Source organism: Rhea pennata, chromosome 9 (assembly GCF_028389875.1).
Source record: "Rhea pennata isolate bPtePen1 chromosome 9, bPtePen1.pri, whole genome shotgun sequence".
Lineage (NCBI taxonomy): Eukaryota > Metazoa > Chordata > Aves > Rheiformes > Rheidae > Rhea > Rhea pennata.
This window is the reverse complement of record NC_084671.1, coordinates 28,444,694-28,463,232: the sequence shown is the minus strand read 5'-3', so window position 1 is coordinate 28,463,232 and position 18,539 is coordinate 28,444,694. Positions and strand designations below refer to the sequence as shown.

Genomic DNA, 18,539 nt, shown 5'->3' with positions numbered 1-18,539 from the left:
TTTCCACGCTGTCTGTTGTGTGTTGAATGCTGTGTGTGTGGTGCTGAGTGGAGGTGGTCTCTCCATGCTGTTTTCTCCCTTTTAAGCTTGTGTTGTGGAGGCAAGGACATGTAGGACAGAGGTGGCAGGTGACCGAAGACATCACATGCATACAGAGGCCTGCAAAGCCTTCCTTGTTGCTGTGCTGTGAGCTGTGGCTCTGTGGCAACCCCATGCAGTTGCCCTGGCGCCAGCCTCCCCTCTACCCAAAGGGACCATGTGTGTCCAGGCACCATTTAGCTTGGCTCTTGTCATGCAAAGCTTTTTGGTTTTCTTCCTGAGCTCTTTTTGGTTCTGCCCAGCCTCACTCTGGCTCCTCGGGCATTTCATTCCCTCTCACAGATCTGAAGTCACCATGGGGCTCAACCCCTTGTTGCTTCCATGTTCCCGTTTTCCGTGCCATTCCTGCTCTCCCAGGCAGGCAGCAGCTTCATCATCCAGGAAAAGCTCTCAATTTATCCTTTCATCATATGGTCAGTTTTAGATACCTGGAAGTTGATTTGTGTCCTTTAATGAAGGAGAAGTGCCTGTCTGTGGCCCTGTGGGTGACAAATGGGTTTCAGCCACCCTGACTGGAGCAGAACTCAGACTGCAAGCTAAGCAGGCACACAGGGCTTGGCTGCTAAATCCAGATTTCAGATAGAGCATCCCTCCCCTTAGGAACATAATTGGCCTTAAATCCTCAAGGGAGGGGAGTCAGATTTTCCTTCTCCGTGTCCTGTCTGCCTGCTCACCAGCCACACCTGTTCTTAAAGAGCTGATCTGACTCCAGGCAGCTGTGACCGTAGCATCACGTAGTAATTTCTGTTGCGGGTTTCATTAACACCTACCAGTTCCCCCACAACAGTCCTCCTGCCTTCAAGGGGCTTTGCATCAGGCCCTTGGCAAAGACCAGTTGGTAAAAGCCCAAATTTTAACATCACTTAGAGCCACAATCTGGTTGAGACACCAAGTTCCACAGGGGAGAGAAGAAGGCTTTTCTAGGGTAAAGGCAGCTTCTAGTGGAGACTAGGCCTTCCCATGGAGACAGGATCTGTGTCTGCGAGGGACCAGACATGGGTTCACTGGAGATGTCAGGAGTGCCAATGCCAGTGTTGTGTCCTTTAGGGCAGCTGCCTGGAGAGAGCAACTGTCTGTAGTCCTTGGGAGGGACCATGAGTGGGATCATGCCTCAGGTCCGTGATCCTGAGGCACATGACCTGAGTGTGAAGGAAAACCTTGCTTCATCCTGTCAGACCTGAAGTGTGCCTGAGGCCAGCAAACCTGCAGAGCACACGACTTGGCTGGATGAGGGAACCAGGGCCCAATCCAAGACCTGCTGAGGTCAAGAGGAATTTTTCCGTTGACCATACCTGGCTTTGGAGTGGGCCCTTGCTGAAAAGATGTAGTGCTGAGGAGTTAAGAAGAAAGGTCTACTCACAGGATGCCTTTGGCTTCACTGTAAAATGTCCCAACACCTGCAGAGTGCAGCTCATAAGGACTATTTTTATTGCATTACCAGTTATGTGGCTTCTCTCTTGCTGTCACCCCGTGCTTTCCTAAATTTCTCAGCCCTGCTGTGGAGCTCACTCTCCACCCCCAGAAACTCAAGGTCCAGTTCTCACCCCTGCCCACAGAGAAGTGCAGAATTAGCACCGTTCATCTCCTTTATGAAACAGGAAGTCAAAATTTAGGCACGACTTTTAACCCCGTCAGAACAAAGGCATGGAAATGTCACAAGATGAGCAAGGGGAAATGACCCAGCGGTCCCTTTTTGGGTGATCTGAGGGAGAGGGTTTGGAAATCCTGCCAACAGCCGAGGGCTGAGCTGGCCACTTGAAAGGATGATCACTGCTGAGCTTGACAGAGCCAACTGGGGGAGACTCAGGCCTGTGAGATGCGACGGTGCCACTCGGGTTAGGCACGGCGTGTAGGAAGCGAGGGCGAGAGGCAACTGCATGGCACAAGCGTCACTGGCTGCTCCTTGGCCAGCGCAGCCACTTTCCTGCCTGGTTTTTGTCACCGAAGGAGGGCCCAGGGTGGGGCCTCTGCCTGAGATGACTCTGTCCGGACAAAAACGCACAGCGTTCACGCGGATCCCAGCGCCGCAGAGGGCCGCGCGGGCGGCTGCAGCCGCTGTAGACGGGTCGCTTCTCCGGGCAGCTGCGTGGAGGCGAACAGAAGAGCTCGGCTGCGGCAGTCCCGGCTCCTCCAGGCGAGGCAGAGACACATCAGCACCCCCAAACAGCCCCGGCCCACGAGTCTCGCAGCCCGATACGCCCTCCCGCCTCCGTCTCGCGCGCCACGAGCCGCACGAAGGAATTCCTCGCCGTTCGTGAGACGCAACTCGTGTAAGATCCTACTGTGAACGGAGGAGGCTGCGGTTAATTTAATTTAGTTTCTTTTTCGTTGCCTGTGCTTCCATGACCGGGTTCGTCCAGTCGGTTCTTCCTGCGCCGCCACCCCCGCGTGCCGGGAGACCGTTTCTCTTGCTTGTACATACGTGATTGCTGTGCGCGCACCCTGCCGCCGTACGGCCGCAGAAACACTGAAGTAACGAGTCTAGTTTTCTTGATGTCTTAAAACTATGAGTGTTGGAGCTTAGGGTCTTAAAACCGTCTGTGTACACTTGAGGCATTGTTCAGTTAAGAAATAAATGTGGCATTTATGCAAATACTGCACGCGGCTCCCCGGCCCTCTCCTTTCCTGTGGGAAGCCAGCGGGCCTCTGTGGGACCTGGACGGGCACCAGCACAGAGGACGCGGGGCTGCGAGCGGGGAGGCGGCCGTGTGCGGGGCAGGGGGAGGGGGCAACGTGGCGGCGGCGCCACTGCGGGAGCGGGAGCGGGAGGGCGGGCGCACCCCCGAGGGCTTTCTCCCGCCTCTGGCGGCGATTGGCTGGCGCCGGGCTGCCTTGAGCACACCCCTGCCGCGGGATTGGTCAGCTCTCCGACAGGGCCCGCGGCCCTCGGGATGATTGGCAGGGCGGCGGCGCATTCTGATTGGGCGAGAGGGCGCTCCGCGCCCACCCACGGGGGCTTGATTCGTCCCGCGTGGTGATTGACAGGCAGCTCGCGGGGCGGGGCCCGCGGCTGGAGTTCCGCTCCCGCCCCGCGGCAGCCGGGCCGGGCGCTCGCTTCCGGCCGCGCCGCGGCGGCTGACTGGCCAAGGCGCGGCGCTCGTCCCGCCCCAGGGGGTGATTGGCAGGCGGGGGAGGGGCGGGAAGGCGGAGCGGTGGCTCTACAGGAGGAAGCGGCCTCGGTGTTGTCGTCGCTGCTGTCGCTGCCCGTGCCCGGCGGGATGGATCTGTTCGGGGACCTCCCGGAGCCGGGGTCCTCGGCGGCGGCGGGTGAGCGGGGGGGGGGGACCGCGGCGCCTGCCGCCGGCGCGGGGCTGGGGCCGGGGGCGGGGTGTGTGTGCGGTGAGGGGGAAGCGCGCGCGCCCTGCCCCTCCCCCCCCTTCCCCGCCGCCGCGGGGGGGCGGGGCCGCGCCAACGGCCCGTGCTCGCCGCGCGCCCCTCGGCCCTGCCTGGTCACGTGCTGCGGGGGCGGGGGGGCGCGCGGGGGCGGGAAGAGCCGGGAGCGGTTGGTCCGGTGGGGAGCTGCGGGAGGCGGAGGCGTAAGGACCCCTCGGAGCAATTGCGGTTACTCTCGTCGGGCGCCCCGAGGCGCGGAGTGTTCCCGGCGCCGTTTAGGGGCTCTCCCTGAGCCCCATCCCCCTGCCCGCCCCTGTGCCGCTGCGGACCGTGGGTCTGTGGAGAGCTGTAACAGTTTTATCTGAAATAATTCCATGGTTTCTGGGCCCCTCCTGTGCTATAAGGTGTTGATTGGGCTTCTGATAGTGGTTAACAGAAACTGAGTGGATTCCTAGGGAAAAAAAAATCACTGTTTTTGAGATTAAAGTTCGGATCATCTCCAGGCAGGTGGTTGTTTTGCTTGTGTGAGCACTGCCTAAACTAGAGATGGGAGAAGGAGAGACAAGGCTTTTCTCTGTTCTCTCCCCTGGGATACTCCTTCCAGAAATCTATCCCCTGAGTACCTACGGCAGTTTTTTTTTACTCTACCTTGATATTTTACAGGGAAAGAAGCCCAGAAAGGGCCTCTGCTTTTTGATGATCTCCCACCGGCTAGCAGTGCTGACTCAGGTATGAGTACTCTGTTCGTGGTTTCTGTATTTAGTGTGGCTTTCCTGTGTGTTGCATCAACATCTCTTAGCTGAAACTTATGTAAACTCTTTTCCTTGTTAAAGAGGGTAAGGACATTCAGGTTATCAGCACTTGTGTGCAGAACGCTTGCTTTGCTCGTTTTGTGTTTTTCAGATAACCAGAATGTTATAGGCATTCCACGTTAGTATTTCCTGGAACAAATGCTGGTGTAAGGACTGAGGCTGTCCCCACTGCCTAGAAACAGGAATTTGGCTAGATTTGCTAGGCTGACATTTTACAGCTTCTGCACCTGGGGAGGGGCTTACAGAGAACTGTTCTTTTAACACAACAGAAACATTTAGTAGTTCTTGCCTTTTTTTTATTGGTCCCAGGAAAAGGAGGATCTTTACTTTTTGATGATCTCCCACCAGCCAGCAGTGGTGATGCAGGTAAGGCCCTTTATCAGCCTCCTCAAGTCTCTTATTGATCTGCCCTTCTCAATAAAATGCACTGATAGAGTTTGTTGTATTGGGAGGGTGGTGAATTGACTTGGGGCAAGACTGGCAGGTTTTTCCACCTTTCTGTGCTGGTAGTGGTCATCTGTATATGCCCTGATTATTTAAATTAGGATTTTGACTATTTAAAAATAAATTTAGATCTGTTCTCAGAGGTGCATCCATCAGATGTCTTTCAAGTGATCCTCTGATATCTGTGCCTGAGAGCTACCTACTGTGGAAGTGAAAGTAGATATATACTTGCTAAGAGTGAAAATAATGCTGGCTGAAGGTTAGCACTGTCTTGACTTTCATTGCATTTCTCCCATGGGTGCAGATTGACTCCAGTTACTAGCTGTGAATTTTTTCAAAACCCCAACTGTTGGTCTGGCAAGGCTTTCTGTGTTTGAACAAATGTTTGTTAGCAGCTGAGAGGAGACCAGCTAATTCAGTCTATCCTGTGGGAACAAGTCTCCTGATGGAAAAATCTAGGGTTCTAATGTCGTGGGGATCATGTTTTACTTCCTAGCTTTAATTTATAACCTGTCTTCTGAAATCCGTAACAAGTACATTATATATATTCAGAGCAATAAAATACTCTTCCCTGCATTGTGGCTACAATTTTTTAGAAGGAAACAATAATCATAAAAACTTAAAAATGTTCCAGTATGAAATGTTAACTTCCTTAGTAGTTAACCACAATAAGAGCTGGTAGCTAAGAAATGAACGGCAGATTGGTGGGAAAAATCAACTACCTGCTAGTCAGGCATGACCCTACTGTTGCTGATGTGTGGTTGCACAATTTTAAGTGATGAAATCAGCGCCTATGGGGTCAGACAGTAATGTATGGGGCTAGTAAAATGCCTTAGCTTAAATCTCCCCAGCCTGCTGTATTTTGTTTTGCGACTGCAGGAACTTTCTGTGCATTTGTGGTCAGTTCCTATGTTTTGGTTGAAAAGTAGTAAGTTGGTCATTTAATACTGTGCAGGCTTGTGGATCTATGTGCCTGGGAGAGTGCTTTGATATCAAAGGAAGAGTTGCTGAATTCCTGCAAATAAAACTAGAAGTCTTCAGGTGTCTGCACTTCTGTTCTCTTTCAGCTTCCTGTGCTACTGAGCAGGTCTCAATAGAGAGCCATGGAAAAGGGGAGAAGAGGAAGTCCTTGGAGGAAGAGAAGAATGGCAGGGAAGAACTTGTGGAAAAGAAAGTTTGTAAAGGTTTTCAGACAGTTTGAAAACAAATGTACTCGATTTGTACTTTTGACATTGGGCTGAGTAAGTCCAAATCAAAGCTAAGCTTTGGTTCTTCAGTACGCTTGCAGTTTCAGCCTCTTGGGGAACAAACTGCTGTGGCGGTCTGTGAAAGCCCTGTGAGCTCTCTGGCACTCTCTGCCTCTCTTATCTGAGGGTTCTTAACCCGTCCTGCTGAAGTGGCCTAAAGTTGCAGAAGTTGAGCAGTGAGCAGGCTGGTATTCAGAGTGTGCGTTCCTGTGCAGCCCACAGATGGATTGGGTATGAAACTACTGGAAGGATTGATCCAGACCAACTTCTTTTGCCAGATACACAGATCTGTACTTTGAGGGGCTACTAAGAAAGCCAGAGACGCTCACTTTCACATATAGCACGTTTGCCATCTGTGCACATGCCCATGTGTTATGCTCAGCTTTGGGAATAGAATGTTTTCAGTGGTGCAAATGAAACTAGATTTTCTAGAAACAGTGGACTTTGCTTTCTTATTCTTCACCTACTCTTTAGGGCTGTTTAATCTGCAGGTTCAGTGCCATGCATTCTTTTTTGATGGCATGCATCTCCCTTTTGACAAGAGCCCAGTCTGATGTGTTACAGTATTGCTTGGACACAGCTGCCTGTGAAAATAGGGGCAAACTGCTTTTATAGCTGCTGACCTTGCAGGCACTTAAAAACTCGGGTTGCAAAGTATATATACCAAGTTTGGCAGAAGGTGCCAGACGTGCTGTTGCAAGACAAGGGGTACACTTTACTGCAGTGCTGGGGGTTACTCTGAAAGCTAAAAAGTGATTGCTAATTTATTGCCTCTTAACCTGAGCTGATGAAAAAGTTTTGATTTTTGTGTGCATGTGTCGTCTTTGTTCTCCATTAGGGTCAGTGGGCCTTCTTGGATTGAAGGGCTATGTGGCAGAGAGGAAAGGTGAAAGAGAAGACATGCAAGATGCACATGTCATTTTAAACGATATCACTGAGGAATGCCAGCCTCTTCCCTCCCAAATGTAAGTGGGTCCAGACTTTAAAAGCTGGAGAGTAAAGCTATGATTTGCAGCCATCACAAGGAGGTAAAAGAGCTCTAGTTTGCTCAAGCTAGGCTGTCGCAGCTAAGCTGTGATACTGATCTTTTTGCTTTGAGCAGCTGATATTCTTGACTCTCGCCTGTTTTGTGGTGTGTGTGTGTAGAGAATGGCTAAGGATTCAATGTGTTCCTGAGCTAATTGCAGGATGAGATTATAAATAGGCATCTCCCTTTGAGTGACTGAATTACTGAGCATTACTAACCTCACAAGGATTGTGATGGCCTGATAACTCTGGATATTGAGCCCCTCTTACCTGAACTTAAGCATGGGCATTTAGAGACCCTCAGTTTAGTTATAGCTAATGGGTCCTTGCTTTTAGGGTTTCACAGTGGGTAAAATGCCAATTGTGGCAATGAAAAGTATGGATACTTGAAGAAGAGAAAGCATAGATGTCAAGACTTCCTTATGAGTGTAAATCTCTTAGCAGATAATATGTATTTTAAAGGAACACTCTGAAGCATCATCCTGATGCTGTATTTAGCTTTTAAATTAAAGCTCCTGTGAGCTTCATTTGCTGTTGGATCTGAGTTTCTTGTTTGTAGCGTTGTTGGAACAGGTGTCAAACATGCAAAGAGCTGTAGGATCTGTTAGGCTTATGTCTGCATAGTGCTGGGGAGTAGCAGTGCCCTTAATGTGAAATGTTTAGCTGCCCTTACACCAACTGGTGGTCTATGAATTCTCTTCTGTCCTTCTCTTCTGGGTTAGGAGAAAGTTTTTAGTACCTGTACGTATAAATCAGGTAAATACTTAAATGTGTGAGTGCAGAGACTTAGAACTTCTGTTTGTGACTTGCAGTGCAGTGTCTCTTTCCCTCTGGCTCGGGCAGGACAGGGTGCTAGGGAAACAAACATTTTCAATCTTATCTGCCGGCTAACGGGCTTTCTTAGCCACTTTCTATTACTATTTGCTCCTTCACAGCACGCGCGTCTCATACTTCGCTGTTTTTGATGGCCATGGGGGAGTCCGAGCCTCAAAATTTGCAGCACAGAATCTCCACCAAAACCTGATTAAGAAATTTCCTAAAGGTGAGAGGAGTGTAACAAGGGAGTGTGGGAAAATCATCATCTCTTATGCCTTGACTTTATGGCTGTCACTCAGGGAAATTAATTTGTTTGAACACAGTTCTCTAGTTCCCGTTGCTTGTCACAAATAGGCTTGTGTGCGTGGAGACCACACTCTGTCCTGTGGAGGAGGGTTGGAAGCCTTTTGGCACAAGGATGCAAGTAGGCAAGTGTGAAACACTCTGCAAGTGTTGAGATGTGTTGCTACCAGTCTCAGGAGTGCCGCTTCATGAGAAGAGGAAGAACAAAAAGAGTGTCCCAGGGGAGAGGGATGTGCTCTCTGCACATGTTACTGTGCAGATCTTCGGTAGTGTGAGCTGCCAGTGTACATCCCGGGCCCTGCGCAGGGTCTGAGAGATGTGCTACCATATTTAATGTTGGGTGAGGGAAGGAAGGGGTCAGAATAGGTCAGAGATGTTTTAGCAGGACCGTAGTTGTTGTTTTCCTTATCTGACAGGTGAAGTAGTCAGTGTGGAGAAAACTGTGAAGAGATGCCTCTTGGACACATTTAAACACACAGATGAAGAATTTCTAAAGCAAGCATCCAGCCAGTAAGTGTATACGGTTTGCACATGTTTGTATTTCGTAGCCTGTATCTCACAGGCCTCAGTTTTGAGTGAGGCAAAGAGAACTTGGAGTGGTATCTACGCTTTGGTGAGACCCCAGTTGATCACATGCAGCATAGCTGTTCCAGCCTGTAACTCTTCCTGCTGGCTGGGTGTCTGCTAGAGCTAGATCACCATGTGCTCTAATCTTATTCTGTGCTACTGTGTGTGCTATCACATGTCTAATACATGTTGCATGGTAAAGGAAGGGAATAAAACATGACCAAGAATCTTACCAGAACATCTTTTATTCCTTCTTTTGAAAGATTTAACATGTTGCTGAAATGACACTTCTCATACTGCATGAAATGGGGCGTCTGTCTGCGTTGATGACATCAAAGCGTGACGGAGGGTATTTGTAGAGCAGTACTTTGCAGGTTGCTGTGCGTGGCCTTCAGAGTTGCTTTCATGTTAGCAAGTATGTGTACACCAGGCTGGAGCACATCCCTAAAGTGGTATTTTTAATGCCACCTTTTGAAAGACAGCCTTCCAACTTAAGTTTAGTATTTTTCTTCACTACTTTTGAAAACAGAGGTGTTGGTGACAAATATCTCTTTTCTTAAACTTGTTTCTGATTCTTTTAAAACAGAATTGAAAAGCTAAAAAACTACTTTGTGTGGGAGTAATGCCAGCCTATCTGCTAGCTGGGGTTTGAGTGCAAACACTTACTTTTTCTCAGTCTCTGCTGAACTGACAGACTAACTATGGTTTAGGACTAAGAAAGATGCAGATTGGGTTAGAGTACTATCATTTTATAACTGGACATTTACTCCCCACCATCACCCCCATAGTGTCATCTCTAACACAGCTGGAGAGATTATTGATATATCTAGTTCTGAGACAAACTTTCAACTTTAAATTAAAAACTGACTTAGTCTCTTAAACCTGATCAGTTAAACAAGGTTGACTAGGCAAAGGGAAAAAGGTTCCTTGAGTCTATTAAAGCAGTATCATTCCCAAACCAGTCTCCATTTGTTCAGAAACATGACTTATGACAAAGCTGCTATTACAAGGTTGTTAATGATAGCTATATTGATATCTTCAAACAAAGTGAATGGTATTCATTCAGCTGCCCTTTTGAAATAGGGGGAAAAATGGATAAAAAAATTTCTAGACTTCTGCCTCTCAAAACTAGTTTCAATAAAGAATGGCATGAAGCTGGGATTCATTATGGGAAAGACCGGTTTGGCAGCTGTAATCTAAGAAATGCTGCTCGTTTTACCTAGAGCTCTACAGGTATAAGCTTAACTACAGCAAGTGAAATATCAGTAGAGTGTCCAAGCTAGTGGTATTGCTACTAAGGTGCGGTGGTGAGGACTGAAGCAGCCAGGCAGATGTACTGAGGGAAGAAGGAAGAGAATCGAAGAATAAAACTCTACTCAAGTCCTGACTCTTCTTTTTGCTGTAAAGCAGGAGCCTCCTGAGGAGGGGTTTGGGTTGCTTGTTAGCTCAGAATGCTGCAGCATCTAGGCAGTCGTTGGGGCTGAACCTGTTCCATCTACAAATGAACTCTCCCTGGAGCTGTGTGTGGAGGGAGGAAGGGTGGTGTGGGGAGCATGGCTGACAGCAGTTGAAGGAGTTGGGCCTTGGTCACCTGAGAAGCGGAACATAGTGTCAGTACGTTTAGAAACTGATGCTTTATGTAGCTCCTCTGTGTTTATCTGGCTTGATATTTATGGCCAACAGTTTCCCTAGCTGCTCGTCCATAGCTTCAACTTGCAAGTCATGGCTGGGAGCTTGTGCTAGCTGACTGCTGAATGTCAGTGTGTGCCCCCTTTGAGTCTTCAGGAGCCTTCTGTGAGTAATTTCTTTAAAAGTGTTTTCCCCCTTAGTAATCTTATTTTTGCTACCTTCAGGAAGCCGGCGTGGAAGGATGGCTCCACAGCTACTTGTGTCCTAGCTGTTGACAATACTCTCTACATAGCCAACCTTGGGGACAGCCGGGTAAGTGGAACAGAGAAGTTCACAGCTGGTGCTGTAATTCTTCAGCGAGCCTTATTAATTCTGAAGGGCAAGGTGGTGGCCTCCTGGGATGTTCTACTTGCTATTAGCTCCCCTGACAGTTCTTACAAAGCAGCTTCTTTGTAGGGGAAAACTCCTTTGCGTTGTCTCCTCTAGTACAAAACAAATGTGTGTTAGCTCTCTCTAGGTGGTGCTAAATACCTCATTGTAGCCACTACTGTTGCCTTCTATCACATTTACAGGCAAGTAATTTTGTGAAACCATTGCAATTCCTACGTACTTCATACGAGAGAGATCAAAGTTACCATTACATGTTTAAGCTAGTTTTCATTTTTATATGTACGGGGAACCTGAACTGGGAACTTAGAGCTCTGTTTAGCAAGCGTTTTGCTGCAATTTTGCTGCTGTTTACTCACAAAGGTCTTTTGTCAGCACAGGCGATTCTGTGTCGCTACAATGAAGAGAGTCAAAAATATGCAGCCTTAAGCCTCAGCAAGGAGCACAACCCCACACAGTACGAGGAGCGCATGAGGATACAGAAAGCTGGAGGAAATGTCAGGTAAGTGCTTAAAGGGGATGAGTGAGCAAATCTAAACCCTGGCCCAGCTTTGGGTGCCTGAGCACTGAATTTCTGTAGTGTTAGCTAAGCCCTCCCCCACTTGCTAGTGAGAGCCTGAAAGGAATCTCTTGCTGCCTGCTGGAGACACAGTGATCCCTGAGATGTATCTTAAGAATTCAGTGACGGAGTGGTCAGTGGGAGGCTCATTTCCCAAGAATTTGAAAAGGCAACAGGGTGCTATACTGCAAAAGCAGGAAGCTCTACCCACATGAAAGCTTGACATTATAACACAAGCATGGGCATGCTTAAACTTGAGCTAAACAATTTGTCCTGGTGCGTTTTTGTTTTATTTTAATTTTATTTTCTTAAAAAAATATAATTTGCTCTGCATTGTGACCTTGAACATGATTCTTTTCCTACTTGCTGCATCAGTTTGCTCCCCTTGTCCTGAGAGGAGAAGCGTTTTGGAGAACGTGAGAGGCCCTGAGTGTTTGTCCTCATGGCAGTGCTTTCCCTGTTCTGTCGCCTTGCTCAGCGTGGAGCAGTCTGCAGTTGGTGTCGTCCCTCTGGGGATTAGCTGCTGTGCTGAGGCTGTTAGAAGTAGAAGGGAGGTTTCTGGAGCTGGAGTGGGGTCATCCTAATGTTGCTATGCATGAAGCTGTGTATAACTGTTTGGGCAGTGGGCATTAAATACAGCAGCTCTGATTTCCCTGGTTAGGCTTTCTCCCTTTTTTGAAGGCTGTTTCTGGACTCGGTACATGCTCTGGTTTGTGACATCTTCTCAAGAGAGGGCTCAAGTGCAGGTGAAGTGTCTCCTTTTTCTATAGCCTGTTCTCTGCTGTGGAGGTAGAATGCCCCCCTGGGGTGGGAAGGGGTGGGCTGAGTCCTGTCGTGCTGCCATGCCTAGAGAGCCGTGTTCCTTTATCTCCAGAGAGCACATGCCATTTCTAATGTTTAGCACTGATCTATCTTTGCACACAAGGAAGAGATGGGCTTGTCTGTTAGCTCTTTTCAGAACTAAGGGAACATCTCCCCAGCTGCCTGGGAGCCTCTCCCACTGGTAGTAGTTCAATATTTTGGACCCAAAAGATAAGGAGTGAAGAAAGGCAGTGTGTGAGCATCAGATCTGTTCTCTGGGACGTGCATTGCCCTCGCTTTTATGCTCAAGCGGGGCTCGTTGGACTAGGAGACGGTCAAGGCTCTGTCCTTCCAGGCTGCACACGGTAGCCTTGTGAGGGGAGAAGATGCTTGATCATTGGAAAGGTAGAGTGCAGGAAGCTGACTGTGTGGGGGCAGCACTGGCTTAATTAAATAAGTTTAACAAACAAAATTGCTCCCTAGGACGATTTGGAACTTGGGTTTCACAGGAGCCATTGTTGCGATCAGTGTTTAGTAAAGATCAAGTGGTCAGGAGAAACTGCCATGGCTTTCACTCCTCAATGGTTGGCTGCTGAACCAATCTGCAGGTGTTGGTGTTCTGATAAGCAAGTGCTGGAGGGGCTAATAGCTCAGTCCTGGTGTTACTTTTTGTCGTGTAATGCTTCTGTTGAAATGCACTTTGTTACTTGAAAAATAATCTGCAGATTCAAGCTTCTGCCTCCAGGAGCTTAGCTCAGCATGTAAATATTACTTCCCGGGGCAGGGACTTGGCTTAAGGCAGGAAGAAAGAAAACAGCCTTGAATTCTCTTGACTTTGCTTCTTCCTCCCCTCCTCCATTTGTTTTTGTGTGCGTGTGAAGGACTGGGAATCATGTGGAAAGTGGTGGAGACTTGAAAGGGAAGATCTGAACCCTCCTGGGAGGTGTGGCGGGATTGGTACAAAGCAGCTAACTAAACGTGCCACGGAGAAGAGCGCCCTATCAGGCAGCGCAGAGAGGAGCTGTGCACGCGCGTGGGGGGGCTCTCGATGATTTCTTTCCTTGTGCAGGGATGGAAGAGTCCTCGGAGTGCTCGAGGTTTCCCGCTCCATTGGGGATGGCCAGTACAAACGCTGTGGTGTTATCTCTGTGCCAGATATCAAACGCTGCCAACTCACGCATAATGACAGGTAAAGCGAGCCCAAGCAAAAGGGGGGCAACTGTGTCCTAGCTCTTGCTCCAAAGCTGCACAAGCCCATGTGCCCTGCTGTTAGGGCTGAGGCTTTTCAGACTAATCGCACAGAATTAACAGATGTTCTTGATTCGGTCTCTCTGCTCCCATTCCTTATCAATATAACGGAGCTAGTGCGGCTGCCTCACTCCGCCAAGGTACTGTGATGACTCGTGTTGAATAAATGAGCCTCACAGCAGTGATAGCGTACACAAGCCTGAGACTTCCTGCTTGCTCTGAATAAGTTCATGTGCTGGAGTTCAAACAGTTGTTAAGGCTTGAATCCTTGGTTTCCTCTCCAGTCCACGTGCCATTTCTAGCAACCTTGATGCACACATTAAACCACTGCATTCAGCTGTGATTTTTGAAGATTTGAAATACTTTTCTAATAAATGATTGGGGGTGATACCTTGCTGTGAGCTTTCAGGTCAATATGGCGCTGAAGGTTCTCTGCTGTAGTCGGAATGTAGCCCACTATTGCCGCTTTTTGCGGTGTTAGTGTTTCTATATCAAGAGATCTGCTAAAATATTTGTAACGATACTTTGCATGTCAGGCTCCGAAAGGGTCCTCTGGGACACCTGCTACCCTGACAGGCTGGCCACCGCTGCAAGAGGTTTTCTAGTTTTCCTTGTCCCCTGAATGCGATTGGGGCTGATGGTTAATACAATTCGCATGCAGGGGAGTGCATGCGACAGAGTCTTCCTATCACAGTTATGCCTCTTTTGGGGCTAAGCTGCTCACTTGCTCTTGTGAGTGTTTTTAATTAAATTATGCCAGTGCTCACCCCAGGAGCACAAGATCCTAAAGGCTTTAAAGGGATGCACTTAAGGTATTAAACCTGTTGTATACCTCTTATTTCCTTGTGTTAGTTACTTTGCAGGCTAAACACAATTGAAAAGGACTCAGAGGGAAGAAGCAGTTTCTGATGGAAAAATGGAGCTTTCTGGCAGGGCTCAGTAACATCGTATATGGTCTTGGATGACTGTGCAGTGTCAATAGGTCCCCCCATCCCCTCGGGATGTCTTGATCTAGGTTTGATATTGCTTGTCCAGTGTCATGCATTTTGAACTGCCGCAGCTCTATGAATAGTAAGCCCTGGAATATCAGGGGACTTCCTAGTGCTCCTGAGGGATTTTCATATGAGCTTTATGGTGTCTTCCCTTTGGATTGAAGCATGGCTGCTCATAAAATGGGATGGAGGGATTTTGCTGTAGCTGGGGAGTCAAAGATTTAGCCTCACAATCTGATTGTTTCATTTCCAGGTTCATCCTGATAGCGTGTGATGGCCTCTTCAAGGTCTTTACACCAGAAGAAGCTGTGAACTTCATTGTGTCCTGCCTGGAGGTGAGGAGTAGGCAAGTTGGGGGTATTGGCTTACTTATGGACTTTCATCAGTGCAGGAGGCATGAAACAGGATGCGACTTGCTTCCTCCAGGCTAAAAACAAGCTGAGCAATGAGTATATGGCACAGAAATGCAATTCTACCGGGGCTGATGAGAGCTGTGTGAAGCACTGCAGGGTTTTTCCATGTATCTGGGGTTGTCCTTAATTGTTCTACTTCTCCATGCTTGGAAATTCTCAAGTGCTTGCACCTACATATTTTGCTGGGAGCAATCGGTGTCATCTTTCCTCATCCCAACAGGATAAGAACATCCAGACGAGAGAAGGGAAACTAGAAGCAGATGCTAGATACGAAGCTGCGTGTAACAGACTGGCCAACAAGGCAGTGCAGCGAGGGTCGGCAGACAACGTTACGGTCATGGTGGTCCGGATAGAGCACTGAGCGATGAGGTGCAGCTGCGGGATCCCAAGCTGTTTCCGGCGGATGTAAGGAAGGGAGAAGTCGGTGTGCGTGCGTGTGTGGCTGGGCGAGGGAGGGTCCTCTCGGATGCTCTTCAGTGTAAATAAAGGTCTTTTCTAATAGTTTTAGTTCATTTGGCCAGCAGTGTTTTATAAATGGCAAAGGCTGCCACAGTGGGTCAGCCTGTGGGGAAGTCTCTTGTCCTGTCCATCCCCGCTGTGAATGTTATGATAAACCAAATAAATCCTTTTGGTAAAGGTGCTGGCAAGAGCAGGCATCTTTGCATTTGAACTACCACCCGTTCAAAAGGGTGGCAGTTTCGTTGTTCATTTCCTTGTGCTTTGTATGAGGCCCTGGGAGCGTTTTGAGTATTCAGGACCTGGTGGGAGCTCCAGGTCTGGCTGTACTGTGTGGATTGTGCAGTACCTTAGGCCCTCTGTCTGGAACCCAGTGTTGGCTATGTTCTTAGTGCTGGGAAATAAATTGTTTAGTACTGGAACTGGTTTTTGAGGTTGCATGTAGCCAAGTGATAAAAACACAGCTTGCAGAGCAGCAATGTGCCTTCTGTCTGCTGGTGGAAAACAATGTTTTTATCCCAGTTATTGACACAGTGAAAGCACCTGGAGTTTGTTCCTGACACTTCGTACATTTACAACTGGAAACGCATTTTTGAAAGGATTTACCAAACAGACCTGCCACGAGGTTAAGATAAGCTCAGTGCTTGTCTCTAGTTCTGTTCTTTGTGCTGTTCAAGGAACAGGCATTTTATTTTGGGTACTAGTTGCTGTTAAATATTTTTCTTTTCCCTTACCCATTCCTCTACCAGCTGTTGGTGCAGAGAGCGAGTGATGCTGTTTTCCAGAGAACCATTCAGAAAGAGAAGCAACTGTATCTCACATTTCTTAACACTTTTTGGTGGTTTAAGATTCAAACGACAGTATGGAGGCTAAGTGGATCTGGGTACCAAAGCACTCTAATCAGATATATGCCATTTTACAAGTTAGATGTCTTCCCTGACCTGTGCGTGAGATTGTGCAAGAAACCTCCCACGCTGCACCATCTCCTCTCTCTCCTGCAGAACGAACGCAGTCTCGGAGAAAGGTTGGTCAGGTTGGCATGGTGGCTCTTGCCCTGTGTGCAGAATCCTGGCGTGTGATTATGAGGTTCCCCTGGGCTCTTTTCTGATCCCTCAATCCTTGGAGGTTGGAGAGATGGTCCTGGATCCTGGTGCAGGGTCTTGGGGCCTCTTCTCTCCTCTGAGTTTCAGAAACTTGGTAACAGCAGTGCTTTTGAGTGTCCTTAGTTACAGGCTTAGGTAGAGAATACCTCCTTGATTAGTCTGTTCAAACTGTGCTGCTGTTCCCTAATCTGCTGTTACCATTGCTGTTACTCACCATCTGCTTTTTCAAACACCTCCAGAAGACACTTTTGTGCTTTTTGATGATTAACAGACTGTTGGGCTGTCTCTTTCCTTGAGCACACCAAAACCATTCTGTGTTTGGGACAGGTGGTTGATTATATTTCATCTACTATAGCCAAAAAGTCTATGAAAGCTCACAGGCATGTGCCAACAGTTAGCTGAGCAGGCCTAACTCAGGCTTAACTGCTACACACCTCTGCAGAGCACTGAGGAAGCAAGCGGGTCTCCGGCACGTACGGCAGGCAGCATTCACCTCTGGCAGCCCGTTCTGCTACGGGCTGTTTTTCTGCACACCCTGATGCAGCGTTGCTCTGCAGGAAGAGCTGAGAGGGAACTGTGCCATGTTAGTAACATGCTCTGGCATTTCAGTTCTTGAAAGCCAAATTTGGAGACGGCCACAACTGAGACAGGTAGCACTTAGTTTGTGTGGTCCATGGCAGAAGAAACCCTGATAGTGTATCTCAGAAGGACAACGTGCCCTGCCCGCTCATCTCCCTGCTTTTCCCAACTCTTGCACTGGGGGGAATTTTGTGGCGGGCTGCTACAGCTGAGCTGTGCTTCAGTCCCTTTGATGCTCCTTCCGGGAGGAGGCATCTCTTCCTTTCGGTGCAAGAGCCGGTGAAAGAAGTGTAAATTTGTCCTTCTCTTACCTGTCCCTCCCTCTTTTGCAAATACTTTCTTTCCTTTTAGGAGTATTGAAAGCACAACTCCAACTAGGAACACAGTACATAGTGTTACATACAACTAATAAATATATGGTATAATGCATTTTATGGAAATATTTGTCAGGGTAGGGGGCAGAATGAAGCACTGGAGCGGATTTTGCCAAGCTTGGGAGAAAAGTAGTGAGGCAGTTTGAGAGGCAGGTTCTGCTGTAGCCTTAATGGAAGTCAAGAAAACTATCTGCTCGCATTTCTTGGTAGGGGTGGGGCTAGCAAAAAGTTCCCTGAAAAATAAACTCAGATACATGTTATTCAGTAGCATCTTGTTACTATGGGGAGCTCAGAGTACTGCCACCATGGGATGGCCCCCGTGGAAGCGTTCTGCCTGCGCTTCCTCTCCTTCAGGCTGACCGCTTCTAGCCCCAGCAGCTCTGAGAGTTCGCTCTTCCGGTTTTGTATTCTTAGAAGTGCATTGGGCCCTTTATATGGCAGGGGACAGCTTATCAGCTTGGCAAGCCCTGTGCTCCAGAAGTGAATCCTTGTGTAGTCTTGGGTGTGTTTGGTAGGAAAAGAGGTTGGCTAATCTGAGCAAGACTAACTTGGCTGATGGTTGTGTGTGGTAACTGGAAAATGCTTTCTGGGTTGAGCCCCTCATCTGGGCGAGAGCTGCAAAGGCTTTGTCTCTGCCAGGATGCTGCTGCTCACTAGTTTAGTTGCTGTAAAAACTTAATTTATTTTCCCCTCTCTGTGAGATACAACCTTTTAGGAACAAATTCTCCTTTGCCACCAGGAAGAACTCAGTGTTAAGACTGCAGAACCGGAGCTTTCTCCAGCATCTAACCCTCTCTGCCTCCCACCAAGAACTGCAGCAGCAGCTACTTTGGCTACCTCTCGTAGGGGAGACACAGCCTGTGCCTGCGGAGGAGGCCGGGCAGGGTAAGGAGAGCCCTCACCACTGAGGTAGCGGGAGAGGAGGGTGCCCTGCCCCTTGCCTACGTGCTTGGGTCCTCTGGGGAAGGTGGGGCTGGGTGTAGTTGCAGGCTATCTCGCTGCGCCGCTGGCACAGCTTCCCCAGGGCGCTACGTGCTGCTAAGAAATAAAACGTGCCGCTTCGTTGCCCCACACCCAGCCCGCTCGGGTACCTATCCTGCAGGCCTCCCTCAGGCACGTAGCCCTGCTCCCATCCCTTGGTTTAGGCTGCTATCAGGACCAAAGCAAAGAGCGTATCTGCACTGGCCACAGCCTGGGCCTTGTGCCATAGGCAGGGAACACCTGGCCCAGGACACAAGATCTCAGAAGTGGGAAGTTATGGGACAGTAACTTGCTTTAATTGAACGTCCTGAATTATCAGGACCCTGCTCTGCTTTGAAGATTAACTTCAGAGTATGCTGGCTTCTGCCAG

At 48.7% G+C, this 18,539-nt stretch overlaps 1 protein-coding gene across 2 annotated transcripts; it reads left to right on the top strand.

Annotated features, from left to right (window-relative positions):
• Positions 1-3,255: 3,255 nt before the first annotated feature.
• Positions 3,256-15,177, top strand: ILKAP (ILK associated serine/threonine phosphatase). Of its 2 annotated transcripts, XM_062583014.1 has the most exons (12): positions 3,256-3,366; positions 4,096-4,161; positions 4,554-4,610; positions 5,756-5,872; positions 6,774-6,900; positions 7,897-8,003; positions 8,497-8,590; positions 10,501-10,588; positions 11,044-11,165; positions 13,093-13,212; positions 14,517-14,598; positions 14,897-15,177. In XM_062583014.1, the coding sequence occupies exons 1-12, from the start codon at positions 3,318-3,320 to the stop codon at positions 15,035-15,037; spliced, it is 1,170 nt and encodes a 389-aa protein (XP_062438998.1). In that variant the 5' UTR covers positions 3,256-3,317; the 3' UTR covers positions 15,038-15,177. The 2 variants fall into 2 exon arrangements, with proteins under 2 accessions (XP_062438998.1, XP_062438999.1); XM_062583015.1 differs by lacking the exons at positions 7,897-8,003; positions 8,497-8,590.
• Positions 15,178-18,539: the final 3,362 nt, after the last annotated feature.

Coding starts and splice junctions, on each gene's coding strand:
- ILKAP (XM_062583014.1), top strand. CDS start 3,318: ATGGATCTGTTCGGGGACCTCCCGGAGCCGGGGTCCTCGGCGGCGGCG. Junction 4,162..4,553: donor GGCTAGCAGTGCTGACTCAG/GTATGAGTACTC, acceptor TATTGGTCCCAG/GAAAAGGAGGATCTTTACTT. Junction 10,589..11,043: donor CCAACCTTGGGGACAGCCGG/GTAAGTGGAACA, acceptor TTGTCAGCACAG/GCGATTCTGTGTCGCTACAA.